This window comes from Phaseolus vulgaris, chromosome 3 (assembly GCF_000499845.2).
Source record: "Phaseolus vulgaris cultivar G19833 chromosome 3, P. vulgaris v2.0, whole genome shotgun sequence".
Classification (NCBI taxonomy): domain Eukaryota; kingdom Viridiplantae; phylum Streptophyta; class Magnoliopsida; order Fabales; family Fabaceae; genus Phaseolus; species Phaseolus vulgaris.
The window spans coordinates 31,837,947-31,856,178 of record NC_023757.2 but is presented as its reverse complement, the minus strand read 5'-3'; the positions used below and the strand labels follow the sequence as shown (position 1 = coordinate 31,856,178).

The 18,232-nt window shown below is 35.5% G+C and overlaps 1 protein-coding gene and 1 long non-coding RNA gene across 2 annotated transcripts; one reads left to right on the top strand and one right to left on the bottom strand.

Annotated features, from left to right (window-relative positions):
- Nucleotides 1-2,567: 2,567 nt before the first annotated feature.
- LOC137805870 (uncharacterized) lies at nucleotides 2,568-3,185 on the bottom strand. The gene is made up of 3 exons (XR_011080263.1): nucleotides 3,098-3,185; nucleotides 2,876-2,924; nucleotides 2,568-2,739 (listed from the first exon to the last, which is right to left on the bottom strand). It is a non-coding gene; the product is annotated as an uncharacterized lncRNA (long non-coding RNA).
- An 11,346-nt stretch (nucleotides 3,186-14,531) lies between these two features.
- LOC137805552 (uncharacterized) lies at nucleotides 14,532-18,026 on the top strand. The gene is made up of 3 exons (XM_068605496.1): nucleotides 14,532-15,636; nucleotides 17,008-17,274; nucleotides 17,932-18,026. The coding sequence occupies exons 1-3, from the start codon at nucleotides 14,532-14,534 to the stop codon at nucleotides 18,024-18,026; spliced, it is 1,467 nt and encodes a 488-aa protein (XP_068461597.1).
- Nucleotides 18,027-18,232: the final 206 nt, after the last annotated feature.

The following is an 18,232-nucleotide window of genomic DNA, read 5'->3' as shown; positions in this document are numbered from 1 at the left end:
TCAAGATAAATGGTAGTTTGGTGAGTTTTTTTCCTTGTAGTAGAGGTGTCAGACAAGGAGATCCATAGTCTCCTTTACTTTTCTTTCTTGTAGAGGAAGTTCTTAGTAGAGGTATCTCTAAGCTTGTGAATGATAAAAGGATTCTACGCTTGACTAGTCTGTAAGGTTATGTCATTCCCTCTCTTATTTTATATATTGATGACATATTTGTTTTCTGCAGGGCGGATAATAAGTCTCTTCGAAATTTGAGTGTTTTTCTTAAAATATATGGAGATTTTTCAGGTCAATATGTTAATAATTCTAAGAGTAGTTTTTTCACCATGGATAATTCTGTAAGATTTGTCACCAAAATTCAACATCTTCTTTCTTGTAGTCATGGTTGTTTACCTTTTACTTATTTAGAAGTTCCTATTTTTGTTGGTGCTCCAAAGTGTCAATTTCTTCAACCTTTGGTTGATAAAGTCAAATTGAAGTTAGCATCTTGGAAAGGTAAATCTCTTAACATGATGGGTCATATTCAATTGGTTAATACAATGATTACTAGATTTCTATCTTATAGCTTTAATATGTATAAATGGCTTGTTTCCCTTCTTAAGCAAGTTGAGTAGTGGTGTAGAAATTTTATTTGGACTGGTGATATTCTGAAAAAAGGCATAGCTATAGTTAATTGGGCTAAGATTTGTTCTCTTCTTGAGAATGGAGATTTGAAGATTATTAACCTTCGTCGTGAAAATAATGTGTATCTTCTTAAGCTTGTTTGGAAATTTTGCTTATAGCAAAAAAATCTTGTTTTGAGTTCTTAAATCAAAATATAAGCTTAGAATGGTTTATAGATCCTCATCTATTTGGTCTGAAATTAAGCAGTTTTATGATACTATTCTTGACCATACTTTTTGGACTGTTGGTACAGGTACTTTTATTCATTTTTTGAATGATAAATGGTGTTCTACTACTTCTATAGCAAATATTACAGGGTTATCTGATGGTACTAGCATTTTGAATACAATTTCTCAGTTTTGGATTGGTTGTGATTGGAATATTCCCTTTGTCTTTACAACAGATGCCTCATTTTTTAAATCATATCATGGTGAGGGAGGAACATGATATAACTAATTGGATTTTAGATGAGTCTGGTCGTTTCACTCTTAAATCGGCTAGGAATTTTTTTCTTGGAACCAGGCGTTCCCTATGGTTGGGGTAAATTCATTTGGTTTTCATATATTTTGTCTTCCAAAACTCTAGTACTCTGGAAAGTTTTTCATAGGCGGCTTCCTACATATTAGCATATTCATAATAAAGGTGTTCATATATGTTTTATATGTACGCTTTGTGAAAAACACGAGGAATCTATTCAACATTTATTTTTTGAATGTTCTAATGCTTTGCATATTTGGAGTTGGGTTCAAGATATTTTTCTTACTTCTCATTTCTCTAATAAGGATGATTTTCTTTCTTTTATTAAGAGTGATGGTAGTCCTTTAGTTAATTGATTAAGCTTGTTGTGATAATTTTTTCTATTTGGATGATATGGCATATGAGGAATTATGCTAGATTTCAAGATAAGATTGATGTTTCTAGTGCTATTTCGTTAATTAAAGATTTAACTTGTCTAGTGGGAAATTCGTCTAAGACTTCAATGAAGAATGATATGTTGGATTTCAACGTGATTAAGTTTTTTTGTATTATTACTCGTACTGGTAAAGTTTTTCGTCCTCTTCATGTTAGATGGAAGTTCCCTTCACCAGGCTGGGTTAAAATTAACACTGATGGAACTAGTAGGGGATATCCTGATCTTGCTACTTGTGGAAGTATTTTTTGTGAGAGTATAAGGGAGTTTATTGGTGCTTTCTCTGCATTTCTTGAAGTTCAGACTGCTATGGTTGTTGAGTTTTATGCAGTTATACATGCTATGGAGGAAGCTCAAAAAATAGGGCTTACTAATGTATGGTTTAAATGTGATCCTGCCTTGGTTTGTGCTGCATTTACTGTCAGGACTAATGTTTCGTGGATGTTTCGTAATTGATGGAATACTTGTCTTAATTACTATGGGAAAATCAGGTTTAGGGTTACTCATATTTTTCGTAAAGAGAATGCATGTGCTGATAAGTTAGCTAATTTAGGATTTATTCAAAGAGAATCATTTCATTGGTATAATAGACTTCCATCTAGTTTGTTCTTAGAATTCTTTATGAATAGTTTACCTATATATCATTTTTGTTAACATATGGGTTTTGGTCTAGTCACTCAATATTTTTTTGTATTTTTTGTAATAATATTTTTTTCATGTGATAGTAGATGATTATTATTACTTGAGGTGGTTGTATAATGATGCTTAATATGAAAACTTTTATAAAAAATAAATACCATTTTGTCTTTTGTTATTAACTTATTTCTTTATCTGTCCCTTAATTTTTAAAGTACTAATATATATATATATATATATATATATTAAAATGAGTAGAAAAATTAGTAATCTAAGTATAGTATAAATGTCAATACCAATTCACACTGTACATAATGGAGCATGTGACACGTGCATTTCCAGAAGTAATCTATTAACCGTTTTACAAAAGAAAAGAATTATAGAGTGAAAACTATCAAGCGTTTAACAAAAAATGACAAGGGCCACTTTTGGAACAAAATCAGCTGCTGATATGAATTAAGGAAGTCCCAATTTTGTCTCCATGGCTAAGATGATCCTAGTCAAGCCATGAGTCGCAACTAGTTCATATTCAGAAACTGCACAGAAAATAAATTAAAGATAAAACTTAGATCGTGTCAAATTCTGATTTCTTCAAGTTATTCTACTACAGCCAAAATTGTACGTGAACTTAGAGACTGAGTTAGAAGAGAGAGGAGTAAAATAATGTCATACCTTGCACAAAGTCGTCAATGTATGAGTGAATAGAGTCAGTTTCACCAACCTGAACAAATTTAAGATTTAAAGCATATTATTGACACCTGTTATTACTTTCATTACAAATTACTAAATCATATTTACTTCACATTTACCACTTTACCTTAATGTTAAAGAATATTATACAGATGGACACAACAAATGAAAATAAAAGGAAAGAGTACATTCTTAGCAACGCACCACAAACAGAAGAGTTTGTTCACGAGTTGCAGCTCTAAGGTAGTCACTTAAGTTCATGATGGGTCCTTGGCTACGGGAAACAGGTCCATTAATGCAACCTACATTCACAATTTCATACCATGCCAATTAATCACTCCAGTAAAAAATTTAAACCTGAAAAAGTGCAAACAACATTTAATACTCGTAACCTATTTTTCTACAGTTTGCTGGTATTGCGGACAGGAGGTTTGACAAGTTGATTATCATCCGACAAGCTACTTCACCGTTCTCAGGGTTATATAATACTCCATTTTGGAATAACTGATCTGCAAAAATAGTAATTTCTTTTATCAGCTGCAAAAATAGTTTGTAAAAGCCTTAAAAATGAAAAGGTCTTGTGAGAACTGAAATTGTCTATAGAAACCAAGACTGTGTCTTTTATGTGCCATGAAGATGTGTGGAATGTAAAATTTACTTACGCAGTTGCCTTACAAATGGCGAAACTTCAATGGATAGTCTTGTATTGGGGTTGATCTCACAGCAACCGAATGCTCCAAAATTGATACAGATATTACGTACAAAGCCAGCAGCATTAAGTCTACTGGATAAAATTTGTCCCACTGGCTGGAAACAGAACCAATAACCAACTTTAAAATGCAAGTGAAAACATCACAAATGCATTCATTTCAATGATTATGTTGATCAGAATGTTTTATCAGAAACTCATCCTTTTGCATTCCTTTCGAAGGACAAGAAAAAACTTCTTAACTGCAGAAATAGAAGGAGGCAATACGCTTCACTAACCAAGTTATAAGTTGCAGCAAGATTTGTTGTGTGATGTGGGACCCTGCCCAATGTCTGCAATGGCACAGAGGAATTATGAAATAAGTATGAATTCTTGACTCACCGAAATAACATTCTACTTATAAGAATAGAGGAATAGTTGAACACCTTCACAGTTTTTTTCCCAAATTAAAAGAGATTTGACTTTCTTGTAGGTAAAAGAAAAGGTTGTTGTTTCTTGCAATGTGTAAAAGAAAAAAGGAGAAGAAAGAAGATTGCATTACACAAAAGTCCTCTTGTGGGTGATAAAACAGTGGAAGCCTATTGAGCAAGAAAATGACTCCTCCACTGTTATCCTTCTCTTTTGAGTGAGTCGCTTCATGTTGTTCAGCGTTCATGCCTCGCACTTCTGAGTGGGTTCCTTCAACTTGGTTTGATGAGAGTGAGAGTGAGAATAACTGGGGACAAAACTGAGAACTAGAAATTTTACTGTCTCCCTTTCTTTTTATATATTTTAATTTTCTTCTTAAAATATAATTAAAAACAATAATGAATATTTTTTTAAACTTCTAAAATAACATTAATTGAAATGCTTTTTGTGATCTGACAGTTAAAACAAACTAAAAACTGTTAGGATACTGGTGTTTAATTGCTTTGGAAGTGTTATTGGAGTCAATCTGTTGGTTCATGTGGCTTTGGCATTAATTTCATATTAAAAAAAATATTATTAAATCTTTCAAGAAGATTTATTGCAGATATTAATCTTGGATAAAACATGAATTATATAAATGGTTGACACTGTCATCAACTTGAAACAACAAATTTATTATATATTATTAAACTTTTTCATTTATATTCCATGTATAAAACTTATACTGATATGATGTATCACACGTAATAAATAGTAGCTCTTCTATATCAATTTGATTTAATATATATGTTTATAGTTATTTATCTTTAATTACATAATCTATTGTGCTTAAATTCAGAAATTCTTGATTCGTTCTTTCCTTTTCTTTGTTAAAGTTTCTTGATTCGTGTTTTGTATATCAGGTAAGGTTTTCTTTTGGTTTTTTTAGGTGGTTGCAACCACATTTAATATAAATAAAGACACTATACAAATAAACTAAGAAATCTGTTAGGCATAAGATTGATGGCACGTGTTCTGATATCACGTGACCTTCTCTGTGCTGATACGTATATATATATATATATATATACATGTTTTCACTCTGCAATATTCAGAAACATTTTATCTCTTTCGTTCCGTTCTTCCTCTCTTTGATCTTTCTTCTTCCTATGATCAAACCTCTCAACAGAGCATGACTCCTTCAACTCCAACGTTATATCACTTCAACACTCCTATTTCTCTGATGTTGGCTCTGCCCATATTCGTTCCCCTCATATTTCTTCATCTTTTCTTCTTCATGATGATCTTCTGCATGTTCCTTCTACAACTAAAAATTTAATAAGTGTTTCCAAATTTTCACGCATAACAATGTCTGTTTTCAATTTCATCAGGATACGAACCAGGTTCTTCTTCAAGGCATACTTAAAATGGGTTATACATTTTTTTTCCTGAAACAAAACCGGGTAAGCTAAGAGAAATATCTTTTACATCGTGGAGGCTTTTCTTTTACTTGTAAATTCTAACAGTTTTTATATTTTAATTATTGTTTTTTCGTCAAATACTCATGTGTCAGAGATGTATTTCCTGCTTTTTTTTTATAAACAAATTCTAAAAAAATGCTTGTTATTTTATCTATAATTTGTAAGATTTTTTTTTCCAATTTTCTCACCGAACTTTTTGGCACAAAACTTCTGTTAATTTTACGGCACCCTTTATTTATTATTATTTATTTTCATTAGTACTTACCGATTATAAAAAAAAATAAAAAATTAATGGTTATAATAATTAAAAATTAAAAAATTAATTAATTTTTAAATTAATTTTTATTATTGTTAAATCTAATTAACTAAGTTTTAATTTAGTCATGTAACTAATTACCTTTTATCTTTAAAAATTAATTTTTATTTAATGATTTTTTTTAATGCAAGTTTTTTATTTTTTTAAGTAATTTTTCTTGTTGAAGGAAATCAACAAGTAAATTTTAACAATCTTTGTTGTAAAAGGTTGTAGTTTTGTAGTTCTTAAAATTTACTCTCCTTTTCTCGGTTAAATTTTTTTTTTATGTTCAATGCTTCCATTTTTCTTTAAGAGTTTTATCTTCATATTTATTCTTTGTTCTTTGAAAGCATCATTCTTCTATCGTTTTTTTATTTTTATCTTTCACTTTCTACTCAACCATGTTTCACTCTTTGATTTATAGGGTTTTATTCTTCCTCTCCTTGTATTTCTACAACCATTATATTGCACCAATGCATTTTTTTTTCTTACCTTAGTCTGTCACAATTGATTTGAATTTTTTTTATTTATTAACTTTTTGAAATGAAATTTGCATCTCCATTGTTGAATTGAATACATAAAAGAGTTACCTTAAATTTAGGAGTGATGATGAATTGGATTTTTCAAAATCAGTCTAATCCAATCTAATTGGACTTTGACCCGAATCGACTTGGTTTGACTTAGAATTGGATCGACTCGACTCAACTTGGAATCAGGCCGACTCGGTTCGATTTTGGTCCAAGTCGACTTGGTTCGATTTTGGTCCAAGTCGACTTGGTTCGATTTTGGTCCAAGTCGACTTGGTTCGATTTTGGTCCAAGTCGACTTGGTTCGATTTTGGTCCACTAAGCAATCACCACTTGATCACTTACACCACAACCAAGAGAATGACCTTGAACACCTCAAGAAACACACTCTCCTTGGCCAACACTAAGATTGTTGATCTTGAACACCTCAAGAACACACAGCTAATCTCAGCAAACACATAAACGAATTTGTTCAACAGATTACAAAGATTACACTTGTTACAGATGAATATCTGAAATCAATACAAGTAGAATCCTATTCCAGCACCTTCATCAATCACAAAACTCTTAAGCAATCTCAGCACTTTGAAAAACTCTTAGAAAAACTTTGTCAAAAGATTCTTAATTCTTAAAACTGTTTTTCTTAATATATTCAAAGATATAGTTTGTTATCAAATCTTAACAAACTCTTAAATTGCATTAAAAGATTGGTCAAAGCATTTAATGACTGGAGCGTATATAGTTAAAGCATTTAAAGCTCAGTCAAAGAAAACAGTTTTTCTGTTATGGTCCTAAAACAAACAATCGGTTGTTTCCTCGAATCAATCGGTTGTTTTGGTACTTAACAGTTTCAATCTTTCTCAAAACACCTAAGTATAAACAATCGGTTGTTTCGACAAAACAATCGGTTGTTTCAACTTAGTTTGAAAAACATTTTACTTTCATAAAGATTGAGATGCTAATTGCTTGAGATTTAATACAATGGTGGATTACAACATATAAACTACCCCAGAACAAAGCTTTAACCAGCACAACAACAACAAGCAAAGCAGAGGCTTCAACATCCTTCAAAGGATTTGGATTCTTCAAAACATTGAACATCACAAGGTTCAACACTTGGCTCAATCCAACTCGGTACAACCTAGGTCAGGCCTTACTCGGGTCCACTTGGACTTGGGTCGACTAGGCTAGACCTAGGCCCGTGCCAAATAGGTTGGACCTAGGACCGGGATGACTAGGCTCAACCTGAGCTCGAGTAAACTTGGCTCAACCTAGGTCTGAGCCGAATTGTCTCAACCTAAGTTTGAGCCTTATAAGCTCAACTTAAGTTTGAGCCGAATCCGCTCAACCTAAGTTTGGGTCGACAAGACTCCACCTGGGTTGGTCGAATCAGCTTGACCTAGGTTCAAGTAAATTCAATTCAACCTGGGTCCACACTGACTCGACTCAACCCAACTCCACCTGGACCTGAGCCAACTCAGCTTGATATGGGCCTAACTTGACTCGCCTTGACTTGGGCCCGGGCTGCCTAGGCTCGACCTAAGCCCAGGTTGACTAGGGTGGGCATGGGCCCATAATGACAAGGTTGCACTTGGGCTCGAGTCAACTAGGCTTAACCTGAGCTCGAGTCAACTAGACTTAATCTAAGGTCGGGTAAACTTGGCTCGAGTAGGCCCAGGCTACCACGACTCCTCCAAGATTACGCCATCTCGACTTGAACTAGGTCTGAGTAGACTCAATTCGACCTGGGCTCGGGTCGACCTTGACCTAGGCCGACTCAACTCGACGTAAGCCCGAGCCGACTCGACTCAACTCTGGTCCGAGCCAAATAAGCTCCACATAGACCCGAATCGACTTAGCTCGATCAGGGTCGGGGCTAACTCGACTCATCCAGGGCCTAGGTTGGCTCGGCTTAACCACGATCCGGGCTAACTAGGCTCGACCTAGGCCCAAGTTGACTCAGTACAACGTGGAGCTAGGCTGACTCAGTTCCACTTGGACCTGGGCCTAGGCCGACTAGCCTTAACCTAAGCCCAAGCATCTCGACCTTGGCCTGAGCCGACTCGGTTTGACTTTGGTTCGAGCCAAATCAGTTCAAACTTGGCCCGTTCTCAATGAAGTCGACTTGGTCCTACGTCAACTTGGCTCGACCATGGTCTGGGTCGACTCGAATCAACTTAGGCCCGAGTCGACTCGGATCAACTTAGGCCCGAGTCGACTCGTCTAAATGTAAGATCGAGCCGACTCAACCTTACTAAGGTCAGGTCGACTTGACTCAAACACAGGATGGCATTAGTACAAAATATGAGAAAGACAACCCCATGTAAAGACGGTTTAGCTAAAACCATTGTTAAAAAAAAGAGTAGTGACAAACTCATAAATATAAAGCCATCGAAAGTGTTTATAACGACGGTTCTAGAGAGGAACTGTCGTTAATTTGAAGTTTAGGACAAATAACGACCATCAACACTTACTTCACACTTCATTTCCGCTCATTTCCTTAGTTTTTCTCCTCTCCATCACTTTTTCGCTCCTTGACCTAGCTCCCACGGCGAACCTAACATCGCCACCGTTCCCACTCCCTGGCTTGCTCCACTACGAACCACCACCGCCACAAACTAGGTCTGGCCATTTCCCGCCTCCATGGTCCTCCCTTTTTTATCGCGTCTCCGCCACAACCCAGTGCTGTCAGGTATCAGGTCCACCTAACTCCCGCCTTCGCAACCCTCCCTTGTTGATCGCGTCTTCACCACGACCCAGTGTTGCCAAGAACCTAGTCTGGCCATCTCCCGCCTCCGCGGACCTTACTTGCTGACCACGACCATGCGCAGGAACCAGCTCCTGCCTCCGGGAACCTCCCTTGTTCACTGTGTCTCCGCCACGAACCAGCACCCTCGAGCCCTTGCATGCGCACTGCCACCCACGACCCCGAGCCCCTGAACGCCGCAAGCCACCAACTCCTCCACGTGTCGCACCAACCAGCACCTCGCCCTTGTCGCCAGCCTCATTCGCGTGTCACACTAGCCAGTGTCTTGCTCTAGCCATCGCCACATCTCGCGCCCACCACCGCCGAACTTCCCTTTTCCTCAACTTCATTGTACCGTGCGCACTAAAATGCAAAAAGGTTAGTTTTTAAATTTATTTAATTAATTTTTAATAAATATTTTGCATGTATGTTTATATTAGTCAATATTTTAATTTTTAATTAGATTTATAATAAATATTTGCATGTATATGTTGATTAATATATGTATGTATTCAACACGTTAATTCTGAGTCTGGGAGTGTCCAACCCTCGGCACATTAGATTTAGTTATAGTATTTGTATTTATTGAACACATTGAATTTGAGTTTGGGGTGTTCAGCCATCGACACATTTAATTTAATTATAGTATTTGTATTTATTTAAGACGTTGATTCTGAGTCTGAGGGTATCCGACCCTCGGCAATTTTAATTTAATTATAGAATTTGTATATATTGAACACGTTTTTTTTTTTATCAGCAAAGAATAAATTAAATAAAAGAGGGATACTTCAGGGGTATCCCAACCTTTATACAAAATCGCAAGACTACACCCTCTTATGGCTAGACCCAACCAATCGTACTAAACCTTTATACCTGTAACCAAGCACAGAGGAACTAGCCAGGCAACCCACCAAAGGGCACAAAAGCCTACACCTAACCAGCAAAGAGGTAGCCTAACAAAAAGTCAAACCTATGCCTACAGATCTGCTAAGCGTGAGTAGCACACAAAAGCAACACATAAAGCTTGAGAAATCTAGAGCAAATCTGCAGCGTAACTCCGAAAACCAGCACATTGCACCAAATAGAAACTAGCGTCCAAGCCTGGGGGTGTCCGACCCTTGACAATTTTGATTTAGATTTTCTTAGTTTACCAATTCTATGGATCGAAGATGGATTAATACACCATGGATAAGTGATGCTTATGAAAAAGGAGTTGAAGAATTCTTACAGTTTGTACAACATAATGTCGTTGTTAATCATAATGAAGTAAGAATAAGGCGTCATTGTGTCAATTGTTTGAATGGAAGGATATTGAGTATTTTCAAAATTAGAGAAGATTCTTTGAAGTGGAAGAAGATTGATAAACAATTTCCCAAATTTGCAAAAGAATTAAGAAACTTAAGACTTGGATTGGCAACTGATAAAATGAATCCTTTTGGAAGTTTAAGTAGTAATCATAGTTCATGGCCCGTTTTGTTAGTGATTTACAACTTACCTCGTACTTAGTGCATGAAGCGCAAATACATGATGTTTGGTCCAAAACAAAGTGTAAATGACATAGATTTTTATCTTAATCCATTTATTGAAGATTTGAAATTGTTGTGGAATGAAGAGGTTGATTTGTTTGACGCGTTTAAGAATGAATCTTTCCGATTGCATGAAATATTATTTTGTACTATCAACGACTTCCTTCCATATGGGAACTTGTCAAGTTATAGTGTGAAAGGTCATAAAGCATGTCCAATATGTGAAGAGAAGACATCATATGAGAAGTTGAAACACGGAAGAAAGATCGTGTATCTTGGGCATCCTAGATTTCTAACAAAATACCACCTATATCGTAGATTGAAAAAAGCTTTCAACGGATACCAAGAACATGACATTTGTCTCACTCCCTTAAGTGTCCTTCAAGTTTAGGAAAGGATAAAAAAAATGTTAATGTGACTTTTAGAAAAATGAAGAAGAAGCAAATTGTGACTGAAATATTGAAGAGATCAATCTTTTTTTTTTATCTTCCGTAGTGGTGTAAATTAGATGTCAGATACTGTATAGATGTAATGCACGTAGAAAAGAAGGTGTGTGGTCGAGGCGTGACCTGGGTCGGGATTGACTTGGCTCGACCTGGGTCGGGGTCGACTCAGCTTGACCTACGTCGAGGTCGACTCAACCTAGTCAAAGTCAACTCAACTCGACTTGGGCCCAAGCTCACTCGGGTCAACTTCAGTCCAAGCCAACTCGACTCGATCTAGGTCTAGGCTGACTCGGCTTGATTTGGGTCTAGGCCGACTCAACTTGACCTTGAACTGAACCGACTCGACACGAACTGGAACCAGTTTGCTTGAGTCGACTCGTCTCGACCTGGGTCAGAGTTGACTCAGCTCGACCTTGGCTCAAGGTGACTCATCTTGACCTGGGTCTGGGCTTACTCGAAGTGACTAGAGACCGGACCGACCCAACTCCACCTTAGCATGGGTCAACTCAATACAAGCTAGACTAGGTCGACTAGGCTCCACCTAGACCTGGGCCAACCTCGACTTGGCCCCAACTTACTTCGCTCAACCTTGTCCCAGGCTTACTCAGCTAAACCTAAGCCTGAGCCAAATCGATTTGATCTTTGTCTAGGTCGACCTTACTTGACATGACCCGACCTAGCCTAGCCTGACTCTACTCGAAGTGGCCTTAAATTCAAGTCCACTCGATTAGACCTTGGTCGGGCCGACTAAAGTCGATCTGAGCCCGGGTTGACGTAGCTCGACCTCGATTCGGGCCCACTCAGTACAACTTTGGCTCGGGCTGACTCAAATCGACTTGGACCTAGGCTGACTAGAATGGACCTTGGCCAGAGTTGACTCAGTTTGACTTGGGTTCGAGCCAACTTAGTTTGAACTTGAAGCGCATCAAATCGGCTCGACATGGGCCAACACCAACTTAGCTTGACCTTGGCCTTAACCGACTCGTTCTGGGTTCAGGTCGACTTGGCTTGATATGGGACCAGGTCGACTCGGCTCAATCTAGGTCCAGATCAACTTAGTTCGACCTAAGTAGGAATGAAATGAGATTTTTGTAATGTACCACCAGGGGCCTAATGTCCGAGGACATATCGATATTCGATATCGACCGAAGGTATCATGATTAGTAATTAGGTAATGTGAAGGCTAATTATGGCACATACACGTTAATCTAGGTCCAACAGTAAAAAGACCCATCAATATACTATAAATAAGCATAACTTGACTCAACCTCGGGTCAGACTGACTCGATTTGACCTTGGCTTGGGCTAACTCTGCTTGACATGACCTGACCCGACCCGACTTGACATGGCCCAATCTTATTCAAATCGACCTGGTTATGGGCCCAGGCCGACTCGGCTCGACCTTGGCCTAAGCTGACTCAGCTCCACTTAATCTGGGCCAACTCGGCTCGACTTGGACCCAGTCAGACTTGGCTCAACCTAGGTCTGAAATGACCCACTTCGACTTTGGTCTGGGCGATTCTTATGGACATGACCTAGCTGAATCGACTAGACCTAACCTAGGCTTACTTAACTCAAACTAGCCTTGGGCCCAAGTGTACTCGGTTAGACCTTTGCCCAGGCTGACTAAGATCGACCTGAGCCCAGGCCAACTCAGCTCAACTAAGGACCGAGCCAACTCGGCTAAACCTAGATCAGGTTTATTTCTCCATTCAATCGATTAAAAAGAACAACAAGCATATGCACAAAATATAAACCAGGTTTTATGTTTATTTAAAAAATTGAAATAAATGCATAACACTGGAAAACAACCTAGGGTCAGGTCGATTCTACTCAACCTAGGCCCAAGTATACTCAATCAAACATGGGCCTTGGCCCGGGTCGAATAAGCTCTACTTGGGCCTAAGCCGACTCAGCTTGATCGAGACCGATGCAACTGAACTTGTGTTGGGACTAATTCGATTTAACCTAGGTTTTGGCTGAGTTGAGTCAACCTGGTTCGATGTTAACTCGACTTGACCTAGGTTCGGGACAACTTGACTTGAGTTGGGATTAAGATGAATAGACTTGACCTAGGATCGGACCAACGCGACTTGACATGGATTGGACTTAAAATCCAACCCAAAATCCATTTTGGATAATCCAAAAATGCATTTAATCTATATCTAATCTAAATCCAATTAAATGAATTTAATTTAAAATCCAAAAATACGAATGAGTTTGAGATAATCCATTTAAATAAACCTAAAAGTAATATGGATTGAAATAACTATAGTAATTTAGATTTTTTTGACACAATTTGTTTACATATGTTGATTTTTATATGTTATCATACTTTCTAAACATTTAAATTTATCTATAAATCAATTTGTATTTCACCATGCCTCTACAAGAAAAAATAAAATTAGTGTAACCTCATGATAAACAGAGTCGGGCAAGTCCACGTTAAATTGATGAAAAATAATTACATGCGTCAAACCAACTCTATTGAAATGTTACTTGGAGAAAAAGAATGTTTTTGTCGATGAAATGCTAAAAAATATAATTTTAAATTAAAAGAAAAATATAGCGTCAGTTAAACTTACGCAAAATAAAAAATTTAATCTTTTGTTAATACGTGGGTCGGCTTGTCAGAAACATAATAATTATGCGAAATATTCAATATTTAGTTTTTTTTAAATGATGTATTTAATTTAAGTATAATTATGTAAATTAGTTTAAAGAAACATAATTTTTTATAATTTTATAATATAATTAAAAAAATTATAATATTAAAATTATTAAAAATTAAAATAAAGAAAACGTAAAAAAAAATTCTAAGAGACGTAAAACAATTGAATTAAGAAAATAATAGGAGAAAAGAGTACTTAAAACTAAATAAAAATAGTGAAGATAGTAAATTTTAGAAAATTTGTAATATGTTAAAAATTAAAATAAATATGTTTCTTCTAAAGTTTAGTGTCTTTATTCTAATTATTCATAATATTGGTCCCCAAAATTTTTTAGCATAATTTTAATTTATGAATTTTAGATTATTTGTACCTTTATTCAATTTTCAATTAAATTATCTTGATTTTTTTTTTTTTACTTTGACAATGGTATATGAAGTTATTAAAGGATACGGATACCAGAGTTACAGAAGAATCATAATATTAATTGGGAGTCTTTTTTAATTATCAATTGTTTCTCTTTATAGAGAAGAATAATTAGGTGTCTTTTCTAATTATCAGTTATTTCTCTTTATAGAAGGGAATAATCTTTACTTTATCTTTGTGTTATGATTCTAGTATTTAATATTGATTATTTTCTTCTTTAGTTAAACCCTAGAATGAGTGTACTATTAGTATATATTCAGACCATTTGTTTTGATTTGAATAATAAGAAAGAAGAGATATTCATCCTCGTATCCTTTGTCTTCAGTTTACTCTTTTGTTCATCTCTGTTCCCTTTTGTTCATCTCTGTTCCATTTTGTAATATGGTATCAGAGCTCTGATCAGAGCTCTGCTTGCTACATTTATTCATGGATGAAGTTGATGATCCCTCACAAGATCTTAGTTCACCTTACCATGTTAGTTCATCAGATAATCCTTCCTTTCTTATTGTCCCTATTATTCTTGAGGGACCAAATTATCATCATTGGTCTCATTCGTTTCAAATTAGCCTAATTTCAAAGAACAAAATAGGTTTCATTGATGGAACTATAGAAGCTCCCAATCGTACCAAATCATTGTTTGCAACATGGCAGAGAGCCAATATGTTGGTTGTTTTGTGGATTCTCAAGGCTGTTTCTCAATCCATCGCGCAGAGCATCATCTGTATGGACAATGCCTTTGACATATGGAATGATTTAAAGGAAAGGTTCTCACAAGGAGACATGATTCGTATTTCTGATATCCAGGAGATGATTTCTTCTTTTAAACAAGGTGAGTTGACTGTTACAAACTATTTCACTCAGTTAAAAATTCTTTGGGATGAACTTAATCTTTTCCGCCCGATATCCGCTTCTTCATATGCCTCTAAATGCAATACTCTTGTGAATTTTTCTAAATATAAAACACAAGACCAGATTATCAAGTTTCTAAGGGGGCTAAATGATAATTATTCGACTGTGAGAACTCAAATTTTATTGATGGACCCTTTGCCATCCTTGAATAAAGTTTGCTCTCTTGTTACACAACAAGAGAGGCAAATATTTGGTGATCAATCCAAGGCAATGATTGCTACTAGCAAAGGAGGATATAAAAACAATGCTACAACCTATGGCAGAGGTGCTGGATACGGAAGAGGAAGCAATGGAAGAGGATATACTTCCAAAATTTGTAGTCATTGTGGAAGGACAGGGCATACCATTGATACATGCTATAAAAAGCATGGCTTTCCACCTCATTTCAAGTTCAAAAATCAGAATCATGATCAAAGTCATACTAATGTAGTTTTTCAGAATACAAATTTCAATAATAATGAGCAGAATCATGAAGGTTCAAAGTCAGAAGTGGAGTCTCAACAAATTGGTTTTACTCCTGAGCAGTATCAAACATTGTTAGCTCTTTTACAACAGACCAAATCCAGTGGCAATGCTTCTAATCAAGTCTCTATTATTCCCTCCAATCCCTCCAATCAAACAGGTAATAATTTTATTTCTTCTTTTAGTTCTTGGATTATTGATAGTGGTGTTACTGATCACATTTGTTCATCTTTAACTTATTTCACTTCATATCATCAAATTGATCCTATTTATGTCAAATTACCAAATGGAAATCAAGTCATTGGCAATTATTCTGGAAGTGTTTTTCTCAATCAAAATCATGTCATAGACAATGTTTTGTACATTCCTTGCTTCAATTTTAATCTTCTTTCCGTAGAAAAATTGATTGATAAACTATCTTGTGTTCTTACCTTTGACTCTAATGGTTGTCACATTCATGACAAAATAACAATGAAGATGATTGGAATCACTAAGACGCAAGATATAATTTATATACTCAGGATCCCATCTTACCAGAAATTTCAAATTAAACCCCTTGAATGTACACACACCATCAATACTGTTAATGTTAGTGCTAGTGATCTAGAAACCCTTTGGCATTTTCGATTAGGTCATATTTCAAATAAATGTATTGATGTTATCAAGAATAAATTTCCTTTTGTTAAATATAACAAATCTTTGGTTTCTGATGTTTGTCATTTTGCAAAACAAAAAAGACTTTCTTTTCCTATTAGTACATCTAAATCAAAAAACTGTTTTGATTTGATTCATGTAGATGTTTGGGGACCATACTCAATACCATCAAATCATGGTCATAAATATTTTTTGACCATAGTTGATGACTATTCGAGGTACACGTGGATTTTTCTTTTGAAACAAAAATCTGAAGTTGTTAAGGTTTTGGAAAATTTTGTTATTTTTGTTCAAACACAGTTTGAGACAACAATAAAAATAATAAGAAGTGATAATGGAACTGAATTTTTCATGACTAATTTTTTTGTCAGTAAAGGAATAATACATCAAACATCATGTGTCAATACTCCACAACAAAATAGTATAGTTGAAAGGAAACATGGTAATTTATTAGATGTAGCAAGAGCTCTTATGATACAATCTCATTTACCCAAAATTTATTGGTCATATTCTGTGATACATGTTGCGCATATTATAAACATGCTTCCCACACCTGTTTAGAACTATTCTTCTCCTCATGAAATGCTTTTCAAAACTGATGCAAATTTTAATGGATTAAAGGTGTTTGGTTCTTTATGTTATGCTAGCACCTTGTCAACAAATAGAAGAAAATTTGATCCAAGAGCATCAAAATGTGTTTTTATTGGTTTTCAACGAGGGACAAAAGGATATATTTTGTTGAATATTCAATCAAGAGAAATTTTTGTGTCTAGGGATGTTGTCTTTTATGAACATGTTTTTCCATACCAAAGGGTTCAAGATACTAGCAATGAAACTAACAATCCTGACGTTAATGATCAAATTTTGTTTGCTGAAGATCAATTTGTCTTAAGTCAGCCATCACAAGTCATTCTTGCACCTTGTGATAACACACCTTATGATAATGTTGAAAATAGCAGTGATAATAATTGTGAGTCACAAATTGAGGTTTCGGAAGAAGATTATTCCCATATAGACCAAAAACTCAATGAAAATCATGATATAGAACAAAGTTCTGAATCAGATCCATCTTTCCGAATGAGCACAAGAATAAAAAAATCACCTGAGTATTTAAAGGATTATCATTGTAATCTTAATGTTTCCAGTACATCTTCAAGCGTTAAATATCCTTTGAATTATGTTTTGTCTTATAGCAATTTATCACCTTCTTACAAATCTTTTGTTATGTCTCTTTCTTCACATGTTGAGCCAAACACTTATTCTGAAGCTGTGAAACATGACTGTTGGAGAAAAGTTATACAATGTGAGATATCTGCTTTAGAGTCAAATCAAACTTGGGAGACTGCTCTTCTGCCTTAGAACAAAGCTGCCATAGGTTGCAAATGGGTATTCAAAACAAAATATAAGGCTGATGGAACAATTGAAAGGTATAAAGCAAGGTTAGTGGCAAAGGGATATACACAAACAGAAGGCATTGACTACCTCGATACTTTCTCTCCAGTAGCAAAGATGACCACCATAAGGTTGCTTCTTTCTTTAGCTTCTATTTATAATTGGGAATTGAAACAATTAGACATAAACAATGCCTTTTTACATGGAGATTTGAAAGAAGATGTATACATGGTTGCTCCTCCTGGATTGACTTCTATTCCACCAAGAAAAGTTTGTAAACTAAAAAAGGCTTTATATGGCCTTAAACAAGCCAGCAGAGAATGGTTTGTCAAACTGTCATCATTTTTGCTTTCTATGGGATATACTCAATCTATGAATGATCATTCCTTGTTCATTAATTCTTCTAAAGGATCTTTTACAACATTATTGGTATATGTGGAAGATATAATATTGGTTGGAAATGATAAAGAAGAGATTGTTCGAATCAAACAAGCCTTGAATTAGACATTCAAGATTAAAGATCTTGGGAATTTAAGATACTTTCTTGGTCTAGAAGTAGCAAGAAGAAAGACAGGAATAATGGTAAATCAAAGGAAATATGCATTGGAATTATTAACCGATGCAGGTCTTTTAGCCTGCAAACCTGCACCCACTCCTATTGATAATCATGAGAAATTCTCTTCTACTCGAAGTATTCCTTTCACAAATAT